Genomic DNA, 26,088 nt, shown 5'->3' with positions numbered 1-26,088 from the left:
TGATTGATGTAGATTCACTGGGGGCTAGCCAATGTTTCCTATTGAACATCAGAAGATTCTTGAGTATGGGATAAACTGCCATCCACGTACGGAATTTTTACAATTTTTAATTATTTTTATCTGTTGTGAGACAGCTTGATGGAGGAAAAGATTCTTTATTGTCTTTTTTTTTGTTTATTCCTTACTATCTGTTTATTTCCCCCCAACAGATTCATAAAGTATTTCAGTCCTGTCTGTGTAATACAAGGTTTCGACTTCTTTCTCTTGTTCTGCCAGCTATGATCTACCAGATGAGGTGACAAAGGGTTCCTGGAAAAGATTTAGGGACTGTGTTTTCTATGTGACTTTAAAATTTCTGCCACTGCTGATTCAGGAGATCTAAACCATCTTGTTTCGCTCTATGCATGTGGGTGGCTTTGCTGATTTATGTCAGGACTGTATTTAGGTGATGGAAAAGGGAGCCATGTGAACTCAGGTAAGTCCAGCGCCAGTTATAAACAATCAGTACAACCCTTGCCAGTGTCATTCACATCTCCACAACAAATGTTCGCAGCTTCAAAACTGACTAAAATTTTGGTTTGGTACTGCATGAAAATCAAACCTCTCACTCCACCACGTTCTATGGTGATAACTCTGATGCCTTGTTCTAACTTGTACCAGGTCTCGTTCACACCTTCAATACTCCTTATTGCAAATTGGGTTCTGGTCTGGCAACACCCCAATTTTAAGATTTATATCCTTGAGCTTCATGGTCTTGTCCTTCCTGACCGCTCTGTAACCTCCTCCAGCCCACAGTGGTCTCAGAGGTTTGTGTTATAAATTCTGTTGTCTACCATACACATCCTTTACCCAGTGTTGGCTTCAACCATCTTAACCCTAAGTTTTAGAATTCTTTCGCAAAATCTCTCCACCTCTCCAAAATATTTGTTTGCTCCTTAATACTCACCTAAGTAAGTAAGATTTTGATCACCTATCCTAAATAACTCCTTATTACATTGAGAATTTGTTGGCCTAATTAGTCCGTGCTAGAGTTTGTCATCCACTCAAGCCTCCTCCCATCTTTCCCTCATCCAAACCATATGATTGTGATTCTTAATGGCCCTCTCCCTCAAATGATTCTCTAGGTCAAATTCCCAAATGGATTTCTTGCTGACTATCTTATATCAGTAGCTCCCACGGTTTTCTTTAAATTCATTCTTGGCATTGCTGGCCAGGCTAGCATTTATTGCTCATCCTGTGTCAACCACTTTGCTGTAGCTCTAGAGCCACATGTAGGTCAGATCAGGTAAGGACAGCAGTTTCCTTCCCTGAAGGACGTTAGTAAACCAAACACATTTATCCGATAATCGATAATGATTTCATGGTCATCATAAGACACTTAATTCCAGATTTTTGTTCAATTCAAGTTCACCATCTACAGTGACGGGATTCAAATATGGGTCCCCAGAATATTACCTGAACCTCTGAAATGATAAAAACCGAAAGAACTGCAGATGCTGTAAATCAGGAACAAAAGGGAGCAAGAGTCACTGGACCCGAAACGTTGACTCTGATTTTTTTCTTCACAGATGCTGCCAGACCTGCTGAGCTTTTCCAGTAACTTCTGGTTTTGTTGCCTCTGAATTAATAGTCTTGTGAAAATACCACTAAACCATCACCTCCCCTAATGCCATGAGGCCATCGCCTAGTTATACTCATTGCCATACAAGTGAAAACATCGTGGAGAGAAGTTGTCTGACCTTCTTTCTAGATGGCGGGCTGGGAAATGAGGATGCCAGGAAAGCTGCAGTGAGTTGTGAAGTATAGTTGCCTCGTGGAGTTTTGCATCTAGAGCATTTTTCCAGTGATAGCACTGGATGCAGACTGCAGAACTCTTCAAAAGAAGTGGACAGCTGATTTGTATTTGGAGCTGCAGGTATTCTGCCAATGGTGGAGTGAGTCCCCACTATTATCTTCCTTTATTTTTACTCAATTCTCTAATTTCTTTGAATTGTTCCTGTTCAACATTACTTCCACTATTTGATAGTCTTGTAGACTATCTCTGTCAATTGTATATTGATCCTTCATTGTTTTCTTATCTCTGGATAGATGAATTATCCATCTGTTTTATTGATGACTGCATCATTTCTTTTCTATTGTCACTATTATTCATAAAAAGCACAGCTACTTCACATCCCCCTTTGCCGTCTCTATTATTTCTAAACATGTTATATATTTGGCGATGTTTCATTGCCAGTGTTGACTTTTCCAAAGGATTCTCTCAATAATCCCAACTGTACGCGTCCATCGCAATTTATTATCGCCTTGAGTTCTCCTGTTGCATTACAAACGGTGTGCTGATTACTGATTCATTTCTCATAGCAGTTCCTCTTCCTAATTGTACTGAGTATTTTAGCTTCCTGTCCTATGATTCTGTTTATTCCTTGGCAATTCGTGTCCTTATTATTGTACATCCTATGCTTTTTATTCCTGTTTTATATTTTGCAAGACCAGTTCATTCCTTGTACATTCCAACCTCACCATACTAGATTTACAGCCTTTGCCTCTCCCAACTTACTCTTTCTGCTGGGATGCACATCCTGTTCTGCTACAGTCGGAGGCTGTTTCATCAATACTGTCCTTTCCTTTCTCAGAATTGATACCAGTGTTCTTCGATAATGGACCCCCTTTACCCGCCCCAGACCTTCAGTTATGTTCTCTTTTTGTAATTCCCTATACCAATTTGCGTGTAGCTTGGACAAATCATTATTTCCTTTGTGATCCAACTTCTAAATTCAGCTCCTAAGTTCCAATATTTCCTCAGTAGGATCTCTAGCTCCGCCACAAGCTCACGAGAATTGGAGTAGGCCATCTGGCCCATTGAGCATGTACTGCCATTCAATTAGGTGCTGTTTGATCAGATTTGATCAAATACCATTTTCCTGCCTCTCTCCCATAACCCTGGACTCCCTCATCAATCAAAAATCTGTCTAACTCAATCTTGGATATTCGAATGACCCAGCCTCCACCGTTCAGAGAATTCCAAAGACTCTCGGACAGGAGAAATTCCACCTCATTCAGTTTTAAATGGGCGACTCGGATTCTTAAACTGCACTCACTAGTTTTAGACTTAGCCATACAAGGGGAAAAATTCTCTCAGGATCTGCACGATTAAGTCCCATCAGGACTTTACATGTTTTATATCACTTCTCATTGTAGCAAACTCCAGTGAGTACAGGTACAACCTGCTGAACCTTTCCACACAAACCCGATCACAGAAATTGTCCAAATAACTTGATGTCATTAGTAACTAGAAAGATCTATCAATGAATGACTTGAACCTGCCCAATGTCTGAGCTGCCACAGATTTCTGCTGTAGAGAATTCCAAAGATTCTCTACCCTCTGAGTGAAGAAACCTCTCAGATCAGTCTTAAATGGCTTACCCCTTATCCTGAGATTGTGACCCATTCTGTATGGAGCATGATAATTGAACTAACTCCCTATTTACAAATTCCTCTTCATGCACTACAAGATATGTCTGATCTGGTATCAGGCAGGCAACAGCCTTTGGGACTCTCATTTATGATTATGTAGGATTCTATCTAATTCACTGTCTCATTCATGATTTGCTCTTCAACCCTCTTAGCCAGGGTGCTGTGGATGTTATCCCCAGAGTCTTTCTCCCTGTTTTTAAGGTAGCAAGTACCTCTTGAATAGAACGCTACTTCTGGGACCTCTTTCTCGTCCTCTGCAGACACCCTGCTTCTGAGTTCTTCACTGTCAAACCTTCTTTTTCCTGAACCTTTGTATCCCTTAGGGATGGGGCTGCTTTATGCCGAGATTATCCAGGATGTGTTCTTTTTTTCCTGGTGTTTGTGTCTCTAACCCCCACTCCAGCTCAATAACGCTGACCCTAGTGACTCAAGGCAGAAACATCTCCTGCGAATGGTGGCGCAGAGGTTCAGTGGTTAGCACTGCTGCCTCTCTCAGTGCCAGGGACCCGGGTTTGATTCTACCCTCGGGTGACTGTGTGGAGTTTGCACGTCCTCCCCATGTCTGTGTGGGGTTTCATCTGGGTGCTCCGGTTTCCTCCCACAGACCAAAGATGTGTAAGATGCTAAATTGCCCATAGTGTCCAGGGATGTGTAGGTTAGATGGCTTAGCCATGAGAAATGTAGGGGTAGGGATTTGGGTCTGGGTGGGATGCTCTTTGGAGAGTTGGTATGGACATGATGGGCTAAATGGCCTGCTTCCACACTGTAAGGATTTGATGTGGGAAGCAGGGAATGTCTCCCTGACCACAAACATGTGGCTTGTGTCACGTCTTACTTGTTTTATGCTCCTGCAAAGTGCCATGAGATGTTTCACAATGTCAAAGGAGCTGCACAAACACCAATTGTTATTATGAGGACAGGCCCCAGCTCTGGATTCAGCCTTAATATCCACTCTGCACAGACAACACCGTGTAAATACAGAGTGATTCATCAGAAGTCACCAAGAATCTGTCTCATACTGGCCCCCACATCAGTCTAGTGTAGTCCATACAAACACAAGGCACATTAGTTAAACCTTACAATATAATTCATTGATGTTGACTGTGATTTGCAGGAAGCTGTGACTGGGATTGCATTTGTCTCTACTTTTTCGGGACTGGATTTCCTGTCTGTCCAAATACTCTTCTATTAACAACAAATATTCAGTCTGTTTTTGGTTAATAATCTGTTGGGTTTTCTTTAAATGAAAAATCACATTTAAAGCATTTTTTTGGTTGCTCCTAAGAGTAGATGTTCTTACACAACTTGGAATGGCCGTTGTCTCACAATCTCAGGTTAAACAAGGCCTGAACTAGGGCTTGGATGTTCGGAACATTCTTCTTCTGCCTGAGATGAACACTCAGCTGTAAAGATTCAAACTGACTCAGAAGTGAAGGAAAATGGACCTCCTCAATCCTCAGGCTTCACTGCACTTGTGCCTGGTGTGATGTCCCTTTAAGGGACAATATCTTAAATGTGTCCATAACCATCCATTACAGTGATGTGGAGGTGCTGGTGTTGGACAGGCGTGGACAAGGTCAGAAATCACACGACACTGGGTTATAACACCTGAAGAAGGAGCGAGACTCTGAAAGCTTGTGTTTTCAAATAAACCTGTTGGACAATAACCTGGTGTCGTGTAATTTCTGACCTTATCCATAACAGGATGTGGTATATAAGTTATTTACTCTGTAGCCAAAATGGAGCTAGAGTCCTATAGGTCAGATATGCCTCCCAGTTGTACTTTCAAATAAGGAACTCACATTCTTGTTTTACCAGTCCTTGTCATATGATTGATACATTGATAATTAACGGAAGAATGCGACAGTGCCAACTCAGACACAACTCCGGTTTCTGAAAGATAGTAGAAACTGCAGGTGCTGGTGTCAGAGATAACACAGGAACAAAAACAAAGTTGCTGGAAAAGCTCAACAGGTCTGGCAGCATCTCTGGAGGAGAAAACAGAGTTAACGTTTTGGGTCCGGTGACCCTTCTGCAGAACTGATAACACAGTGTGGATGCTGGAGTCAGAGATGACTCCAATTTACCTGTGACAGCGCGACACAGATCTGCGTTCTTGTGAGGCCACTCCCTTGAGTACTGAGGATGTGATTTGCTCCAGGCGTTTAAAACACAACAATGCTTTGAAAGGGTAGACACAGGGAAAACAAAACAATTTCCTTTTGAAAAATGGGAGAAAGTTCATTCTGGAATGGGATCAGGAAGCAGATTTCCACACCAAATGCGAGTGCAAATCTGGCATTCTCTGTCCCTGAGAGCCTGCAAGTCAGCTACAGCTTCCAAGATTGAGATGGATATATTTTTGTTGTGTGCAGATGTCAAAGGATTTGGGACTGAAGGTGAAGGAATGCAGATGAGGCCCAGACCATCCATCGTCTAGTTGTCTGACGGGACACATCTAACAATTTAAATGACCTCCCATTTCCGTAATGTTCCATTTTCTTAATGTTCCTTAATGTGTTGACCAGACTGGTCAACCTGTCTCATTTCCTTGGACTCTCACTGACCTTAGTTTGCAGCATTTTAATTTCAGTCGACAGGTTATTAATGTGCTGGCGCAGACACTGGTTTTCCTCCTGAATTTGCTCCAATTGGATATGTTCCTTATTGAGGCACATGCTCAGTTCCATCAGCTAGGATGAGAATTAATTTGCGGGTGTCAAAAGGACAGTAACTCTAAACCTCATTATCACAGCAGTAATAACCTTTAGCAAGCTCGCAACTGGTGTAGTGATGGATTCCTGATAGCAACTTACAATATATCTTGTGGTCTCATGCTCAGTTCTGAGACTGAAGTGGCTTCAAATGTGCTGCTCAGAAACATAGTTCAAGTACACACCCATCTCTCCTAAAGAAGGGCTGCACTGTGTCAGACACCGTCTTTCATAAAAGACGATAAACTGAGGCCCAGTCTGCATGAATCATAGAATCCCTATAGTGTGGAAGCAGGCCATTCATTCCATCAAATCCACACCAACCCTTTGAAGGGCATCCCACCCAGACCCACCCTATCCCTGTAACTCTGCATTTCCCATGGCTAACCCAATTAGCCTGCACATCCTGAATACTATGGGTGATTTATCATAGCCAATTGAAATGTGGAGCTTGTTCAAGGAACAGCTACTGCGTGTCCTTGAGAAGTATGTACCTGTCAGGCAGGGAGGAAGTGGTCGAGCGAGGGAACCGTGGTTTACTAAAGAAGTTGAAACTCTTGTCAAGAGGAAGAAGGAGGCTTATGTAGAGATGAGGCGTGAAGGCTCAGTTAGGGCACTTGAGAGTTACAAGTTAGCCAGGAAGGACCTAAAGAGAGAGCTAAGAAGAGCCAGGAGGGGACATGAGAAGTCTTTAGCAGGTAGGATCAAGGAAAACCCTAAAGCTTTCTATAGGTATGTCAGGAATAAAAGAATGACTAGAGTAAGATTGGGGCCGGTCAAGGACAGTAGTGGGAAGTTGTGCATGAAGTCCGAAGAGATAGGAGAGGTGCTAAATGAATATTTTTCGTCAGTATTCACACAGGAAAAAGACAATGTAGTCGAGGAGAATACTGAGATACAGGCTATTAGACTAGACGGGATTGAGGTTCATAAGGAGGAGGTGTTAGCAATTCTGGAAGGTGTGAAAATAGATAAGTCTCCTGGGCCGGATGGGATTTATCCTAGGATTCTCTGGGAAACTAGAGAGGAGATTGCAGAGCCTTTGGCTTTGATCTTTATGCCATCATTGTCTTCAGGAATAGTGCCAGAAGACTGGAGACTAGCAAATGTTGTCCCCTTGTTCAAGAAGGGGAGTAGAGACAACCCTGGTAATTATAGACCAGTGAGCCTTACTTCGGTTGTGGGTAAAGTGTTGGAAAGGATTATAAGAGATAGGATTTATAATCATCTAGAAAGGAATAATTTGATTAGGGATAGTCAACACGGTTTTGTGAAGGGTAGGTCGTGCCTCACAAACCTTATTGAGTTCTTCGAGAAGGTGACCAAACAGGTGAATGAGGGTAAAGCGGTTGATGTGGTGTATTTGGATTTCAGTAAAGCGTTTGATAAGGTTCCCCATGGTAGGCTATTGCAGAAAATACGGAGGCATGGGATTGAGGGTGATTTAGCGGTTTGGATCAGAAATTGGCTAGCTGTAAGAAGACAGAGGGTGGTGGTTGATGGGAAATGTTAATCCTGGAGTTCAGTTACTAGTGGTGTACCTCAAGGATCTGTTTTGGGGCCATTGCTGTTTGTCATTTTTATAAATGACCTGGATGAGGGCGTAGAAGGATGGGTTAGTAAATTTGCGGATGACACCAAAGTCGGTGGAGTTGTGGATAGTGCGGAAAGATGTTGCAGGTTACAGAGGGACATAGATAAGCTGCAGAGCTGGGCTGAGAGGTGGCAAATGGAGTTTAATGTGGAAAAGTGTGAGGTGATTCACTTTGGAAGGAGTAACAGGAATACAGAGTACTGGGCTAATGGTAAGATTCTTGGTAGTGTGGATGAGCAGAAAGATCTCGGGGTCCATGTGCATAGATCACTGAAAGTTGCCACCCAGGTTGATAGCGTTGTTAAGAAGGCGTACAGTATGTTAGGTTTTATTGGTAGAGGGACTGAGTTTCGGAGCCATGAGGTCATGTTGCAGTTGTACAAAACTCTGGTGCGGCCGCACTTAGAGTATTGCGTACAGTTCTGGTCACCGCATTATAGGAAGGATGTGGAAGCATTGGAAAGGGTGCAGAGGAGATTTACCAGGATGTTGCCTGGTATGGAGGGAAGGTCTTATGAGGAAAGGCTGAGGGTCTTGAGGCTGTTTTCGTTAGAGAGAAGAAGGTTAAGAGGTGACTTGATAGAGACATACAAGATGATCAGAGGATTAGATAGGGTGGACAGTGGGAGCCTTTTTCCTCCGATGGTGATGGCTAGCACGAGGGAACATAGCTTTAAATTGAGGGGTGGTAGATATAGGACAGATGCCAGAGGTAGGTTCTTTACTCAGAGAGTAGTAAGGGCGTGGGATGCCCTGCCTGCAAAAATAGTAGACTCGCCCACTTTAAGGGCATTTAAATGGTCATTGGATAAACATATGGATGATAATGGAATAGTTTAGGTGAGATGGGCTTCAGATTGGTTTCACAGGTCGGCGCAACATCGAGGGCCGAAGGGCCTGTACTGCTCTATGTTCTAATCCACCCTAACCTGCACACCTTAGGACTGTGGGAGGAAACTGGAGCACCTGGAGGAAACCCACGCAGACACAGGGAGAATGTGCAAACTCCACACAGACAGTCACCCAAAGTTGGAATTGAACCAGGTCCCTGACACCTTGAGGCAGCGGTGCTAACCTACTGAGCCACTGTGCCACCCAGACACATGGATGTAAACTTTTACAAAGACTGAAAAAGGAACGACCTGGTAATAAATCTGCCTAGGTACAAGGGGACGGACTTTCAAACCCAGGTTGGGGACCTGCCTGAGGGAATGGTGGGGGTCAGATATAATTGTGGCTTTCAAAGGGAAATTGAATAAAGTTTCTAATTATCCATTTTTGGGAGGCAGGGCAAAGCCAGCTTTCATTGCCCATCCCTAATTGCCCTTGAAATGTGTGACTTAATAGGCCATTTCAGAGGGTAATTAAGAGTTAACCACATTGCTGTGGGTCTGGAGTCACATGTAGGTCAGACCAGATAAAGGGGGCAGATTTCTCTCCCTAAAGGACATGAGTGAACCAGACAAGATTTTACACCACGTCAATGATAATTTCTTGGCAATAGTTACCAAGACTAGCTTCCGATTCCACAGGCAGATTGGCCTCCTTGCATACTGTAAGATTCTACAATCATATGAAGTAGAGCTTACGTTTTGATTATAGGCCTGTTCTGTTTGTCGCTGGTACTGTTTGATCTCGGCATTGTTCGCCTCGCGGATTTTCTGGAGCATCTTCATGGCACCACCGTCATCGTCGCTCGGCCTTCTCAACTTTTCTTCCAGTTCCTGAATCAAATGATCTGCTTCGGCAGCCTTCTCTCTCATACAAATCATATCCTGGAAATGCAGGGGAAACTGTTACTGGGCAAAGAATGCTACCAGGTAGACAAGCTGAAAAACAATCCATTCATCTTTATCGATTGGTATATTTGGCTTGTTAAAAACATCAAGTTTCAAAGTGTATTTATGACCTTAAATGTGACTTGATAGTGCCTGCCTTTATGGTTAAACAAGTAAAGGCCCTAGACTGATTAGAATTTTGACAAATTTAATGGCGGCAACTCAGACCACAAATGAATTTTAATGATCGGCACAAGAATGGTTCAGATTCTGAGTGATTCACAATGAAGGTGCTGCATTTGTCAGAGACAAGCCATGGTTGAACATTTATCAAATTAAAACACATGGGATTGAGGGAAATATATTAGAAGAGATTGAGAATGGGTTAACAGACTGAAAGTAGACTACAGGAACAAGCAATCATTCTCAAGATGGCAGCCTCTTAGTGGGATACTGCTAGGATCGGTACTGGGTCCACACATGTTTATAATCTCTATAAATGATTTGGCTGTAGGGTCCAATTGTAATGTTCCCAAACTTGCTGATGGCACAAATCAAGATGGGAATGTACCTTGTGCAAAGAAGCTTCAAGTGAATTTGGAGAAGCGAAGGGAATGCACAACAGTGTCTTGTAGTTCAGTGGTAGTGTCCCAGCCTCTAGGCCAGAAGGCCTGGGTTCACATCCTACGTGTCATAGCATGTCTGAACAGGTTGATTAAAATAACTAAGGAAGTGGGAAAGGACATGGCAGATGGAATATAACGTGAAGAGGTGTGACATTTTCCATTTTGGCAGAATGCCAGAACATTTCCTTAATGGTGAAAGGTTGGGAATATTTCCAAAGTGCCCCTGGAGCACTCAGAAAGTCGCTGTTGCTTTCAATGTGGAGGCACGGGGGTCACTTCTGGAGCCCCTGGTCGGCTTGAGTTTTTTGGATTTGGATGTGGGGCGCAGCAGTATTTGTCATAACTTTTCTTCATCCTTCACAGAGCTTTTAGATAAGGAACTGAAGGGAAAAATAACCTGCAGGTCTCCAGAAAATGGATAGAGGAGCGGGATTGGCTGAACTACTCTTGCAAGAGTCTGTATAGACATGATGGGCTGAATGACCTCCCATGTTTCTACTAATTGCAATATCCCGGCTTCACACATCAGTTCTGTGGCACATTTCTTATTCATTTGCTCACATTGCCACACAGAACTGGCTTTACCCTGCAACGACAGTCCGTCTGGTCCAAACTGAAACATGATGCAAGAAGCTGGCAAAGAACATGCATTTTACTCAGACAGAGTTGGTGTGAAGATTAGCATGCAGTGGTGAGGGAACACAGACAAGCAGTGAAATCGACCATAAAAGACTCTGTGATCGAACCAGTCAATCACAGTCTAAGTGATGGAGGCCCTAGAGTTGCAAAGAGTGAGAGGTGATTTCATTGGAATTTTAAGAGTTTGTACATGGCATACAGGGCTGTTTGTAAGATGCCCCTCCTGTCTACTGAGTCTAAAACCAGGGGACACAATATCTCGCAGAGGGGTAGTCATTTAAAATGGGGATGAGGAGGGATTTCTTCGCTCAGAGGGTGGTGAATTGTTGAAATCCTTGACCCCAAAGGTAGCTCAATTATTAAGTTCAAAACAGAAATCCTTAGATTTCTGGACACGAATGACATCATAGGGTTTTGGGAAAGTGGCATTGAGGTAAATGATCAGCCATGATCTAAATGAATGATGGAGCAGGGTCTCTGGGCTAAATGGCCTGCTTCAGTTCCTATCTTCCTATACTTTCCGATCGCCGATTATTAAGTTAGTATCTTAAAGGGGGAATCTTATGGACAGATGATCAATATCATCTGAAACCAAAATTGTGCAGAGAGAAAATCATTCTTTCTCAATAGTGGTTCCATTGCCCAGCACCAAAATGTCTCTGCTCCAAAAACACAACATTTGCCAACTTCTTCACAGAGTTTTTGGGATGCTTTCTTACATTCAGGGAACTGTATAAATACAATTGGTTTTTTCGAATGGAGAGTAAAATTTAGTGTGAAAGGGCCATTATTCATGAAGAACCATAGTAATTCAGAACAGGTACAAGAATGATTGAGACAATTACATACCATGTCTAGCACTGATGTACAATAATATTTTATTGCATGGCTGTGTATCCCTCACATCTCACTACACATCTCCTACTGACCAACCTCATCCCGCCCCCTTGACCTGTCTGTCCTCCCTGGACTGACCTATCCCCTTCCTAACTCCCTACCTACACTCACCTTTACTGGCTTCATCCCCGCCTCTTCGACCTGTTTGTTTCCTCTCCACCTATCCTCTCCTCTATCCCGCTTCTATCCGCCTCCCACTCTCTCCCTATTTATTTCACAACCCCCTTCCCCTCCCCCTTTTCTGATGAAGGGTCTAGGCCCGAAACGTCAGCCTCTCTGCTCCTATGATGCTGCTTGGCCTGCTGTGTTCATCCAGCCCTGCACCTTGTCGTCACTAGAACCCTCGCTGTGTTAACCTGCTGGGATTGTGCTGTGCTGCCTTAATCAAATTTTATTGGCGGGTCAGCGATAACAGCCTTCTGCCATGAAACCCCTGGGGTGCTTCTCTAAGGGAAATAGATAAGCTCCATGCTCCATTACTGCAGCCGATCGAATCTAGATTTAGCTGATATTAGGCTGTTCCCTCAGCACAGATTAATGTTGACAGTACAATGCTGGGTGCATTCTGCACCGACAAAATGCTTAACTTGATTGACTGCATCATTTTAAACCAGAGCACCTAAATAAGTCACCCAATTAAACACAAAGCACTTTAACTTTCACTCCTCTGGGGATGCACACCTTCAACAGCGACTGTCAATTACATCAAACTAATTCCTAGGTTTTACATGGGCTCCAGACTCAGATAAATAGGGAAGAAATGCCACTTGGGAGTGAAGCATTTAGGGGTATATTTTCAAAGCCAGAGCAACATTACAGTCACGGACAGGGACCACCATGTATCGTTTGCTCGATGGTGATGTTTGGGATCCATTGGGATCCACATTCTATTCCCGCACTCCCTTCCGCCCAGTTTAAGGAGCCCTGTTTGTCAGCAGCTCCCATCGAGAAATGATCCAGCAAATGGCAGTCAATTCCCATTTCTCCTATACAGCTCACCAATGACACCTAAACTGGGGTATAATTCCTAGTGAAGTCGGTGCTGTGGTAGTGTCCCTCCCTCTGAACCAGAAGGTCTTAGTTCAATGCAGCAGACACATGTTGTAACCTCTCTGGACAGGTTGATGGCGAAGATCTAGAATTCATGGCATCCAGACTGTGGCCTTTGGTACCCAAGGTTCCACCAAGATTGTACCTGTTTTGGGCCCAGTCTCAAAGCTGCCCTCAACTGTGCCTGAGTGCTAGTTCTCTGATCTCGAATTCAGGAGGATGGGTTCAAGGCCCATGCCAGAGACTTAAACATATCAACTTGGGCAATATTCTGCTGAACTGAACATAGAAACACAGAAAATAGGAACAGGAGTAGGCCATTCAACCCTTTGAGCCTGTTTCGCCGTCGTTATGATCATGGCTGATCATCCAACTGAGTACCCCGTTCCTGCTTTCTCCCCATACCCTTTGTTCCCTCAGTATTGGGGGTGTGCTACATGGTTGGAGGTACGTTTTCCAATGTGCGGTTAAATTGAGGTGGATGTCAAAGATTCCCTGGGAATGTTCAAAGAAGTGCTGCAAATTTCTCCGGCATCCTGGCTGAAGTTTAGTTGTCAACCAACAGCAGGATAATCGGTTATCTATCATTGAAGTTGTTTTCGTTGGTGGGATCTTGCTGTGCACACATTGGCTGACAGTTTTCGCACATTTTCGTAACAGTGACTAAATTATAACAGTAAAGCAATGGGACATGTTGAGGTGAAAGGGCCTATTCAAATGTAAGTTCTTTACTTCCTTTTACAAGGGTACATCTGGAGGACAGAATGGAAGCAGTTCTCAGAAGGTCTTCTGGACTAATACCTGGAATGGGCAGGTTGTCGTATGAAGAAAGGTTGGCCTGTATCTGCTAGAGATTAGGAGGTGACCAGGTTGAAACTTATAAGATCCCGAGGGGTCGAGGCACAGTAGCTTTGGAACAGATGTTTCATTTCATGGGAGAATCTACAGCTAGGGACCACTGTTCCAAAATAATGGGTCAACACAGATGAAGAGAACTTTTTTTCTTTACAGAAGGCAGTAAGTCTTTGGAACTCTCTTCCTCAAAAGGGGACAGAAGCAAGAGTCTAAGTATTTTTAAGGCAGAGGTGGATAGATTTTTGATAAGCAAGGGCAGGAAAGGTTATTGGAGGTCAACAGGAATTTTTTTCATTATTCATTCTTGAGATGAGGGTGTCTTTGGCTAGGCCAGCATTTATTGGTCATCCCTAATCGCCCAGAGGGCAGCCAATGCCATTGCTGTGGGTCTGGAGTCACATGTAGGCCAGATTCAGATATGTCTTAACCTTATTGAAGAATGCAGCAGGCCCAAAGGGCTCAGTGGCCTACTCCTACTCTATTTCATACATGTGTAAGTTTTGTGCCATTGAAATGTGCTGACCTGACAATGATTTTCCTGTTGTCTCTCCAGTTTATGTCGCAGCTGCTGAACTGTGCACTGTAGCTCCATGTTCTGTTTGTGTTCCATCTCATACCTGCACAAGACCAGACAATATATGACTTATGGCATATGTATCACTATGGCTGAGGTAGAGTGGTTGAGAGCTTCCAAGGTATAAATATCAGCAACAATCTGTCCTGGCCCATCCACCTTGATGCTACAGTCAAGAAAGCACACTCTACTTCCTCAGAAGGATAAGGAAATTTGGCATGTCCGCAAGAAGTCTTACCAATTTTTATAGATACACCACAGGAAGCATTCTATCTGGATACATCACAGTTTGATGTGGTAAATGCTCTGCCCAAGATCGCAAGAAATCAGAGAGAGTTGTGAACACAGCCCAGTCCATCATGCAAACCATGTCCATTGACTCTGTCTACACTTCCCACTGTCTTGGGAAAGCAGCCAACATAATCAAAGATCCCACCCCCCACCCTGGTTATACTGTCTTCCACCCTCTTCCATCGGGCAGAAGATACAAAAGCTTGAAAAAACATACCAACAGATTTAAGAACAGCTTCTTCTCTGCTGTTATCAGACTTATGAACAGATCTCTCATATGTTAGAATTGATACTTTTCTGTACCTTCTCTGTCGCTGTAATACTATATTCTGTATTTGTGTTCTATTACCCTGATGTACTTATGTAAGGTATGACTTGTCTGGTGTACACGCAAATTAATACTTTTCACTGTATTTCGTACGTGTGACAATAATAAATCAAATCAAATCAAATCACAATGCACATTCGGAAATCAGCTGAGCATTTCTGGGTGCATCCAGGCTTCCAGGGCCATTACAAACACATCAGGAGATCTCCTGGTGCCTCAGCCAAAATGCATTCCTCAAAGCAACATCGATAAAACAGGGCAACTTATCATTGATCATATTGCTATTTGTGAGACCTTGCTATGTATGTATTGGTCACAGTGTTTCTACAGAGTGGTTACCAGACCAACATGGACCAAGATCAGATGGGACTTTTCAGTTTCACTATGTCTGAAATTAACATTATCCAATTTAGAAGGGCCAAAGGACAATGGTCCATCCACTCAAGACACTGGGGTTACTGTGAAACTGATCGTTGTGACTTGATTGTAGGTGGCAGCTACCTGAGAGGAGATTATTGTTGGACACCTAATTGCTTGTTCTAGTTGAGGTTTCTGATCTGTTCATTCCAGTTGAATTTCCAGGTCCTCAGTAACCTCATCAGCAAACCTTAAAAGGCTTAAATAATGAAATATTGACCAGGACAGTGGGTGAAAATCTGCAGCTCTCCTTTGAAAACTCCCAGAGATCATTTATACGGCCACCTCAGTTTAACATCACATCCAAAAGACAACACCTCCAGCAATGCAGCATTCCTCCAATTCTGCGGCAGAGCAATGGATTAAATTCTATGCTAAAAGCCACTCGATAAAGGGTCTAAAAGTTGTTTGAAGGCAAGTTTTGGTCTGGGTTCATTAGAAACGACCATAAGACCACAAGACATAGGAGCAGAAATAATACCATTCAGCCCAACGAGTCCCTCCGCCATTCAACCATGGCTGATAAGTTTCTCAACCCCATTCTCCCACTTTCTCCCTGTAACTCTTGATCCCCTTGACAATCAAGAACCTATCTATCTCCATCTTAAATGTACTCAATGACCTGGCCTCCACAGCCTTCTGTGGCAGTGGGTTCCATAGATTCACCACCCTCTGACTGAAGAAGTTTCTCCTTATTTCCGTTCTAAAGGGTCTTCCCTTTACTTTAAGTCTGTGTCCTCGGTTCCTACTCTCTCCAACATCTTCCCAACATCCGCTCTGTCCAGGCTGTTCAGTATTCTGTAAGTTTCGATTAGATCCCCCCTCATCCTTCTAAAGTCCATCGAGTATAGACCCAGAGTTCTCAAACGTTCCTCATTTGTTAAGCCTTTCATTCTTGGGATCATTCTCGTGAACTTCCTCTGGACCCGCTCCAAGGCCAGCACATCCTTCCTGAGATATGGAGCCCAAACTTGCTCAAAAACCTGTAAATGTGGTCTCACCAGAGCTTTATAAGTCCTCAGAATTATACTCCTGTTTTTACATTCTAGTTCTCACAAAATAAATGCCAACATTGAATTTGCCTTTCTAACTACAGACTCAACCTGCAAGTTCACCTTAAGAGAAACCTGGACTAGGACTCCCAATTCCCTTCACACTTCAGATTTTTAAAATTTTCTCCCCATTAGAAAATAGGCCATGCCTCTATTCTTCCTATCAAAGTGCATGACTTCACACTCTCCCACGTTGTATTCCATCTGCCATTTCTTTGCCCACTCTCCTAATCTGTCTAAATCTTTCTGCAGCTTCCCCACCTCCTCAACACTACCTGTACCTCTACCTATCTTTGTATCATCTGGAATTAAGAATCTAATGATGACCATGAATCCATTGTCAATTGTCAGAAAAACCCATCTGGTTCACTAATGCCCTTTAGGGAAGGAAACCTGCCCTCCTTACCAGGTCTTGCCTACATGTGACTCCAGACCCACAGCAATGTGGTTGACTGTTAACTGCCCTCTGGGCAATTAGGGATGGGCAATAAATGCTGCCTAGCTAGTGACGCCCTCATCCTGTTAACAAATAAAAATTCCAACTGGAGCTCTGTTAACAAACACATTGAACTGGTCTTCATATACAAACCACTGAAGAACAGAACTGGAGCAATGCCAACCACTGGAGGCGCACTGATGGTGTTACCTAGCAGGGTGACGAAATAGTTGCAACCAATCCCACCGGCTCGGCGAGCAAGCCTGTGACCCGGACTCCAAAATGTTACCAACAACTGAAGTCAGGCTTTTGCCTTACTCCTTTCTGAAACAGGGGGGTTACATTAGTGATTTTTCCAGTGCCTGGGACCCTCCCTGACTGCAGTGATTTCAGAAAGATCACCACTAACCCCTCCACAATTTCTTCAGTTATCTCCTTCAGAACTCTGGGGTGTAGTCCATCGGGTCCAGGTGACTTATCCACCTTCAGACCTTTCAGTTTTTCTAGCACCTTCTCCTTGTGATGGCCACTATACTCACCTCTGCCCCAACGCTCTTGAATTTTTGGGATATTACTCATGTCTTCCACCATGAAGGCTGACGTAAAATACTTATTCAGTTCCTCTGCCATTTCTTTGTTCCCCATTACTACTTCTCCAGTGTCATTTTCCAGCAGTCCATTGTCCATTTTTGCCTCTTTTGCCCTTTATATAAATAAAGAAACTCTTGCAATCTTCTTTTATATTACCGGCTAGCTTACCTCATATTTAATCTTCTCTCTCCTTATTTCTTTTATCATTGTCCTCTGTTGGTGTTTGTAGGCTTCCCAATCCTCAGGTTTCCCAATGCCCTTGGCCACATTATATGCTTTCTCTTTTGCTTTTATACTGTCCCCGCCTCCCCTTGTCAGCCATGGTTGCCCCATTCCCCTTTCGGTATGCTTCCTTTTCTTAGGGATGAAATTTTGCTGTGTCTCCCAACTTTCTCCCAGAAACTCCTGCCATTGCTGTTCCACTGTCTTTCCTGCTAGGCTCCTCTCCCAGTCAATTCTGGTCAGTTCCTCCCTACTGCCTCTGTAGTTGCCTTTATTCAACTGTAATACCGTTACATCAGATTCCAGCTTCTCCCTCTCAAACTGCAGAGTAAATTCTAACATATTATGGTCACTGCCTCCTAAGGGCTCCTTCACCTTAAGCTCCCTTATCAAGTCTGCTTCATTATATGTCACTAAATCCAGAGACCCGACTTGTCTCTATTCACCTCACTTTCCCGTGCTTGAACTTGTCTTCACATTAAAGAACCGAGTCAGACCCACAGCTGGAATACTGTGTCTAATGACATCATGGGATTTGGGAAAGTGGCAGATAATCAGCCATGATCTAACCAAATGATGGAGCGGCGTCAATGGGCTGAATGGCCTACTCCAATTCCGATCTTCCTATATTTTCTGATTGCTTAATTTGGTAAAAAAGAGAGAATCTCAAACAGATGATCACGGTCACCTGCAACCAGGGTCAGGGTCAGGGTCAGGTCAGGGTCAGGTCGGGGAGGGTAAACATGGTCAGGATCAGGTCGGGGAGGGTAATCAGGGTCAGGGTCAGGTCGGGTCAGGATCAGGTCGGGGAGGGTAATCAGGGTCAGGATCGGGGTCGCGTCAGGATCAGGTCAGGGAGGGTAATCAGGGTCAGGGTCAGGGTCAGGGTCAGGTCGGGGAGGGTAATCGCGGTCAGGGTCAGGGTCAGGTCAGGGAGGGTAATCAGGGTCAGGGTCGGGGTCAGGGTCAGGTCGGGGAGGGTAATCAGGGTCAGGGTCGGGGTCAGGATCAGGTTGGGGAGGGTAATCAGGGTCAGGGTCAGGGTCAGGGTCAGGTCGGGGACGGTAATCAGGGTCAGGGTCAGGTCGGGGAGGGTAATCAGGGTCAGGGTCAGGGTCAGGTCGGGGAGGGAAATCAGGGTCAGGTCAGGGAGAGTAGTTAGGGCTGGATCAAAAGTAGTCGGAAGATCAGTGGGTAGTCAGGGAAATGGAGGGGGGAGATGTTAGAGGGTCAGGTGAGAACTTTGACAGGTCCAGTGGGGAGTTGTTGTGGGAGATAGTGAATCAATTGTACAATCACATCAGAATTGGAATGGGTTTAGTTTGTCGAGCATTTCCTGGTAACTATCCAGGTAGCTGAGTCAAAGCCTTCTGAAGTCTCTGACTCAAACTTTGAGCTGAAGATGTTTTGAGGATTCGAGGTACAGGGAAAGTGCCCATCAGAAGATTAATCTTTGCTGGGAATTCCTGCACTGTCAGGACTCAGAAGGGTTCCCGATGCGGGTGTTTTTAGGTACACCAACAGTCCAGACTGGAAGATTGGGGTCGCTCTCTCTGATATTTCTCTTCAACTCTGTTGGAAAGTGACCAACTGGAGCTGTTACTCCTGGTTTTCACCCTCCACAGATACTGCCTGACCTGCTGAGCGTTGCCAGCACTTTCCATTCTCTGTTTGAACTTTGTTTTTTCTGGAATTTGGTCTGGCTATCATCAGTGCTTAACTCCGGTGATTAACTCAATGTATGAATACCCCAGAGAGCAGAAATTTGTAGATTTTAAGGATACGCTATCAGGTGTGGAATCACACTGGTCATTAATCAGCCTATAATTACAAATAGATTCAGAATGATCTACAATGTGAAAGGGAACAAGCTCATTCACCAGAACTGGGATGGTCAGACTCGGACAACCACAAACTCATGAAACGCTTTTAAGTAGGGTTTTAGTTTTTATATTAAGATAACCAGGCTTAAAACTATATAAAAAAAAAAATGTTTACACAGGCCTGTAGCTGCTTGGTGATATGAAGCCTTATGGAGAATTTGGAAATTTCAAATGCTTCCATACAAACCATCCAGAGTAAAACATCTGCCAGAATAATTAATCTCACTTGTCAAAATTCTTGTCAAATTCTCTCTCAGGGAATTCTGAACAGTGAAATAATTCAGGTCTTTATTTGTTAATATTCATTCACAGGATGTGGGCATCACCGGTTAGGCCAGCATTTATTGCCCATCTCTAATTGGCCAGAAGGCAGATAGGAGTCGATCAAATTGCTGTGCGTCTGGAGTCACATGTAGGCCAGACCAGGTAAGGATGGCAGTTTCCTTCTCTGATTACTAGCCACATTATTAACCTGAGTTTCTGGATTACTAGTCCAGTGACTGTACCACTTTTTCATTAGAATTTAGAAGCCTAAGGGATGATCTTATTGAAACGTACAAGATTTTGATTGAGCTTGACGGGGTAAATGTTGAGAAGGTGTTTCCTCTATTTGGGGAACCTTGATTTAAGGGACGTAGTTGCACAATAAGGAGACACTCATTTAAAACTGAAAACCAAAGGAATTTCTTCTCCCAGATGGTAACGAAATATCTGGAATTCTCTACCCCAGAGAATGTGGAGGCTAGATCATTGAAAGTATTTACAGAGGAGGCAGATAGATTTTTAAAAATATTGTGGAGTTAAAGACTGGTATGAAAGAGCATTTGAAGCCTGGGGCAGATCGCCCATGATTTTATAGAATAGCAGGATAGGCTTGAGGGGCCGAATGGGCTACTCCTGTTCCTATTTCTTATGTTCTTAAAAATTAATTCATAATGATGTTCAGCAATGTTTTAATCCATATATAAGAAACCTAAACAAAACCCCACTTGGAGTGTTGTGAGCGGATCTAGGCACTACACCTTAGGAAGGATATACTGGCCCTGGAGGGAGTACAATGTAGGCATTCAAGGATGATCCCTGAACTTCAGGGATCAGGTTATGAGGAGCGATTATACAAATTAGGCCTGTTTTCTCTAAAAATTAGAAGGTTTAGAGGTGATCTGATTGAAGTCTTCAAGTTATTAACAGGAAAAGACAGAATAGATTAAGATAAACTATTTCCACTGATTGGGAATTCTGGAACTAGGGGGCCATAGTCTGAGAATTAGGGCCAGACCATTCAGGAGAGATGTAAGGAAGTACTTCTACACCTCTGGTATAGATTTGGAATTCTCTTCCACAAATGGCAGTGGATGCTGGATCAGTTGTTAATTTTAAACTGAGATAGATAAAATGTTTGTCAAGCAACAAATATTAAGGGATATGGGCCAAAGGAAGGAATATTGAGTTAGGCCACAGGTCAACCATGATCTCACTGAATGGAGGAACAGGCTTGAGGGGCTGAATGGCCTATTCCTGTTCCTATGTTCCCACATCTTCTCCACCTGCTTCCACTGAAAGCCAGTTCAAAACAAATTCAAACTAACCACGGTTCCCAGTGTTCGAGGAGGGTGTAGAGAGTTTTCTGTGGCCTTGAAATGGGGACTGGAGCTGAAATAAGATATAGTGCTGGGATATCATTCCCAGTCACTTTAAATAAATGCTTTAGCACGTAACTGAATGGAATTGGGCTGGTGACATCGTGCTAACAGCTGGCTGTAAAGTTGGTGATGCAACTTTTTTGCATTAGGTGAATACTAAATTAGCGTAACTAAATTAGTTTCGATGTAAGCAAAATGCTGCAGAGTCTGGAGATCCAAAATACAAACACAAAGTGCAAGAGAAACTCAGCAGGTCTGGCAGCATCTGTGGAGAGAGGAACAGAGTTAATGTTTCAGGTCCTGTATGATGACTCCTACTGTTCCAAAAATGATACATAACTGGACTCCAATTGTATCTGTCTCCACAGACGATGCCAGCCCTGCTGAGCTTTTCCAGCAGTTTCTGTTTGTATTAAATAATTTAATTGCTGTTTGTACTGACACTGTCTTTTTGCCAGACTACGTACATCATCAGTTCTTTTAATGGCATTTCTTTGCTTCCAAAATAGAATATTCACCACAAACCAACATCCAGTCAACCATTTCAACTCCCCCTCCCATTCCTCATATGACATGTCCATCCTGGGCCTCCTGCAGTGCCACAATGATGCCACCCGAAGGTTGCAGGAACAGCACCTCATATTCCGCTTGGGAACCCTGCAGCCCAATGGTATCAATGTGGATTTCACAAACTTCAAAATCTCCCCTCCCCCTACCGCATCCCAAAACCAGCCCAGCTCGTCCCCACCTCCCTAATCTGTTCTTCCTCCCACCTATCCCCTCCTCCCACCCCAAGCCCCACCCCCATCTCCTACCTACTAACCTCATCCCGCCCCCTTGACCTGTCCATCCTCCCTGGACTGACCTATCTCCTCCCTAACTCCCCACCTACACTCACCTTTACTGGCTCCATCCCCGCCTCTTCGACCTGTTTGTTTCCTCTCCACCTACCTTCTCCTCTATCCCTCTTCTATCCGCCTCCCACTCTCTCCCTATTTATTTCAGAACCCCCTTCCCCTCCCCCTTTTCTGATGAAGTGTCTAGGCCCGAAACGTCAGCCTCTCTGCTCCTATGATGCTGCTTGGCCTGCTGTGTTCATCCAGCCCTGCACCTTGTTGTCTCGGATTCTCCAGCATCTGCAGTTCCTACTATCTCCTAAATTAATCTAGCCTATTTGGCAGCATTTGGCCCAAAGCCCTCTAAACCCTCCCTATTCATGTATCCATGCAGATGCTTTTTAAATGTTGTAATTGTACAATCCTCCATCACTTCCTCTGGCAGCTCATTCCATACACGCACCACCCTCTGTGTGAAAAAGTTGCCCCTTAGGCCCCTTTCAAATCTTTCCCCTCTCACCATAAACCTATGCCCTCTGGTTTTGGGCTCCCCTACCTTGGGGAAAAGACCTTGGTTATTTATCCTATCCATGCCCCTCATAATTTTATAAACGTCTATAAGGTCACCCCTCAGCCTCTGATGTTCCAGGGAAAATAGCCCCAGCCTATTCAGCCTGTCCCTATAGCTCAAACCCTCCAACCCTGGCAACATCCTTCTAAACCTTTCCTGAACCCTTTCAAGTTTAACAACATCTTTCCTGTAGCAGGGAGACCAGAATTGAACACAGTATTCCAAAAGAGGCCTAACCAATGTCCTGTACAACTGCGCATGTCCTCCTAACTCCTATACTCAATGCACTGACCAATAAAGGCAAATAAAGGTACCAAACATCTTCTTCACTACCCTGTCTACCTCAACAAACAAAGAAGACCATCCAATCATTCAGCTCATTGTTGTCAATTGGAATCTTACTGTACACAATTTGTTTGCCTTGTTTCTTACAAACATACAAATTGGAAGCAGTACTAAACCATTCAGCCCTTCCAAGTCTTCTCAACATGCCATCACAGTTACACTTCAAGAGTATCTCATCAACTGTGAAGATCTTTTGGACATCCTGATGTGTTGAAAGGCCCACAGTTCTTCCTTTGGTTTGCCACAAATTACAAAGGAGTATGACTTTGAATTTACCATTTGGGTGAGAAACCATTGTTGTGAACCTGTGACCTTTTCTGCCAGCAGTGGGCTGGAACTAGATACCAAGATCAGTGTGGATTGGGAACGAGGAGATGATTCTTGGAATGATATCCAGGTAAGTATTCAACTTGGAAACCATCCAAATTGTAGCTGAGGCTCCCCCCCAATGATAGCCAATTCACAGATTCACAGCATCCTGGGAGAGATACCGTGTGGAATAAATACAATTACAAAAACGCTTGTCCTGATGTGTGGCTTACACCTGTCATTGTCTTATACCTTTGTCCTGATCTCTGAATTACTCGTCGAAATAAAGGGCCTAACGTGTGGTGAAAGGGGAGATTTATGTGTTGTCTGACCAATTGTACCAGGGCAAACCTGGTCCACGGTACAAAGTGGGTTATTAAATAACAGGCTCAAAATGGATGGTCTGGATTAGGATTAATTGAATGTCCTTCATTCACAGCCTGTTCGGACAAACACAATTTGCTTCCAGTCAATACAAGCTGGACCACAAATTGAGTTTTGTTCACAAAATGTAGGTAATTTTTACCAACGTGACAACCTGATTCATGAAGACTAACAAACAGAGTTTGCACAAAAAGGGATGCTGAGAGAGATAAAGAGGGGGAGAGAGAGTGAGAGGAGGCAGGAAAGATAACATGAAAATGAAAGTCATATGTGAAGGCTGAAATAAAAACAGTTCTGAGGAAGGGTCACAGGACCTGAAACATTAACTCTGATTTCTCTTCACAGATACCTGCTGAGTCAGACCTGCTGAGCTTTTCCAGCAACTTATGAGTTTTTGCTTTTGTTTCTGATTTACAGCATCGATAGTTCTTTCAGTTTTTACTCTTCAGAAGTGTAGGGGTTAGGATTCTTCTGATTGATGCTCAGAAAGTTCAGTACCCCGGCACCATGTGCATAAGACATTAAAGGTAACAGGACAGGTAGGGAGTGTTGTTAATAAAGTATACAGTATCCTAGGTTTCATTAATAGATGCATATTGTATAAGAGCAAGGATGAACCTAGATAAGACACTGGCTAGTCCTCACCTGTAGTTTTGTGTACAGTTCAATGTGCACACTCAGGAATGATGTCATAGAATAGAATCATAGAACCCTGCAATGTGGAAACAGGACCTTCGGCCCAATTAGTCCACACCAACCCTCAGAGCATCCCACCCAGACCCATCCCCCTATAACCCACCTAATCTACACATCCCTGAACACTATGGGCAATTTAGCATGGCCAATCCACCTAGTCTGCACATCTTTGGACTGTGGGAGGAAAACCAGAGCACCCTGAGGTAACCCATGGAGACATAGGAAGAATGTGCAAACTCCACACAGACAGTCGCCCAAGGGTCAAATCGAACCTGGGTCCCTGCTGCTGTGAGGGAGCAGTGCTAACCACTGAGCCACTGCGCTGCCCATTGCCCATATGAACACGTTGGAGACAGTGCTGAATAAGTTTTAGAAGAATGGTTCCAGGGATGGGAAACCTCATTGTGAAGACAGATTGCAGAAGTTGGAACATTTTTCCTTGGAGAGGAGAAGGTGATGAGTGGTTTTTATTTTCACATTATGACATGCCTGTGCAGAAACCATTCCCTCTCCTAAACAGGCTTAAGAATCGGAGGCATAGAATTAAAAAGATTTCCACACAGAACTTCAAAAGATTCTGGAATGCAATGCTTGGAAAGTATCATGGAGGCAGATTCGATTGAGACTTTCAAGAGGGCTTTGGATGTTTATGTAAACATAATAATGCACAAAGTTAAGGGAAAATATCAGGAGAGTGGCATTATGGCATATAATGTGGGAAACTGTGAATTCACCCTTTTTTGGCAGGAAAAATGAAAGAGAAGCATATTATGTAAGTAGAGAGAGATTTCAAAGCATTGAGATGCAGAGGGATCTGGACATCTTAGTGAAAGAATCACAAAACATTAGTATGCAGGTACAGCAAGTAATAAGTAAGGCTAATAGAATGTTATCATTTGTTGAGAAGGGAATTGAATAGTGAAGAAAAGAGATTATGTTTCTGTTATAGTGGACGCTGATAAAACCTCATCTGGAATATTTTGCATAGTATCAATCGTTCGATTTAAAGAAGTAGACTATGTAAATGCATTGGAAGCAGTATAGAGAAGGCTCAGGTGGGTTGCAACACTGAGGACAGTGGGTTACATCGGGGCCTAATAACTATGGTCCAGGTCTCTAATGGGCCCACTGCACACAATTTGCAATGCTCAGGTTGGGGATGGGAGGTGTGTCCAAGAGCACAGGCCAGGAACAGCACTGCAGTCCATGGTATCTGTCGGTTGTCTTCTGAGGAAAGATTGGACAGGCTAGACTTGTATCCAGTGGAGTTCAGAGGAGGAACAGGCAACTTGGTTGAAACATATAAGATCCTGACAGGTCCTGACAGGGTGGACGTGGAGAGGAGCGTTCCTCTTGTGTGAGAATCTACAACTGGGCGGGGAGGGTGGGGTGGGGGGGGCCCTGTTTAAAAATAAGGAGTTGCTCATTTAATATGGAGATGAGGTATATTCTTTCTCTCGGGGAGTCGCTAGAACTCTCCCCCTGAAAAGGAGGTGGAAGAAGAGTCTTTAAATATTTCTAAGGCAGTGGTAGATAGATTCTTAGAAAGTGATGGGGGCGAAGGATTATTGAGGCTGGATGGGAATGTGGGTTTGCAGTTCAAGCCATAGTCTTATTGAATGACAGAGTAGGCTCGAGGGGCTGAATGGCATCCTCCAGGTCCTGATTCATAGGTTCATGTGTTCATATTTGCACTGACTCCATTACCAGTAATTACCATCACCATCAACTACCATTATCATTGACAACTATTCTCACCATGACCATTACCATTACCACTGACCCCATTATCATTGACAACTATTCTCACCATGACCATTACTATTACCACTGACCCCATTATCATTGACAACCATTCCCACCATGACCATTACTATTACCAC

At 43.8% G+C, this 26,088-nt stretch overlaps 1 protein-coding gene across 1 annotated transcript in view; it reads right to left on the bottom strand.

The window, feature by feature from the left end:
- Positions 1 to 26,088, bottom strand: part of LOC125485811 (lamin-B2-like) — an 84,065-nt gene that overhangs the window by 36,866 nt on the left and 21,111 nt on the right. Inside the window, exons 5-7 of the mRNA XM_048610563.1 lie at positions 14,151 to 14,244; positions 9,372 to 9,557; positions 6,042 to 6,167 (exon numbers count right to left, since the gene is read on the bottom strand). Coding sequence (XP_048466520.1) covers positions 6,042 to 6,167; positions 9,372 to 9,557; positions 14,151 to 14,244 — 406 coding nt within the window. The remainder of the gene's footprint in view (positions 1 to 6,041; positions 6,168 to 9,371; positions 9,558 to 14,150; positions 14,245 to 26,088) is intronic.

The sequence above is a fragment of the Rhincodon typus genome, chromosome 22 (assembly GCF_021869965.1).
Source record: "Rhincodon typus isolate 14 chromosome 22, sRhiTyp1.1, whole genome shotgun sequence".
Classification (NCBI taxonomy): domain Eukaryota; kingdom Metazoa; phylum Chordata; class Chondrichthyes; order Orectolobiformes; family Rhincodontidae; genus Rhincodon; species Rhincodon typus.
This window is presented reverse-complemented; position numbering and strand designations above follow the sequence as displayed.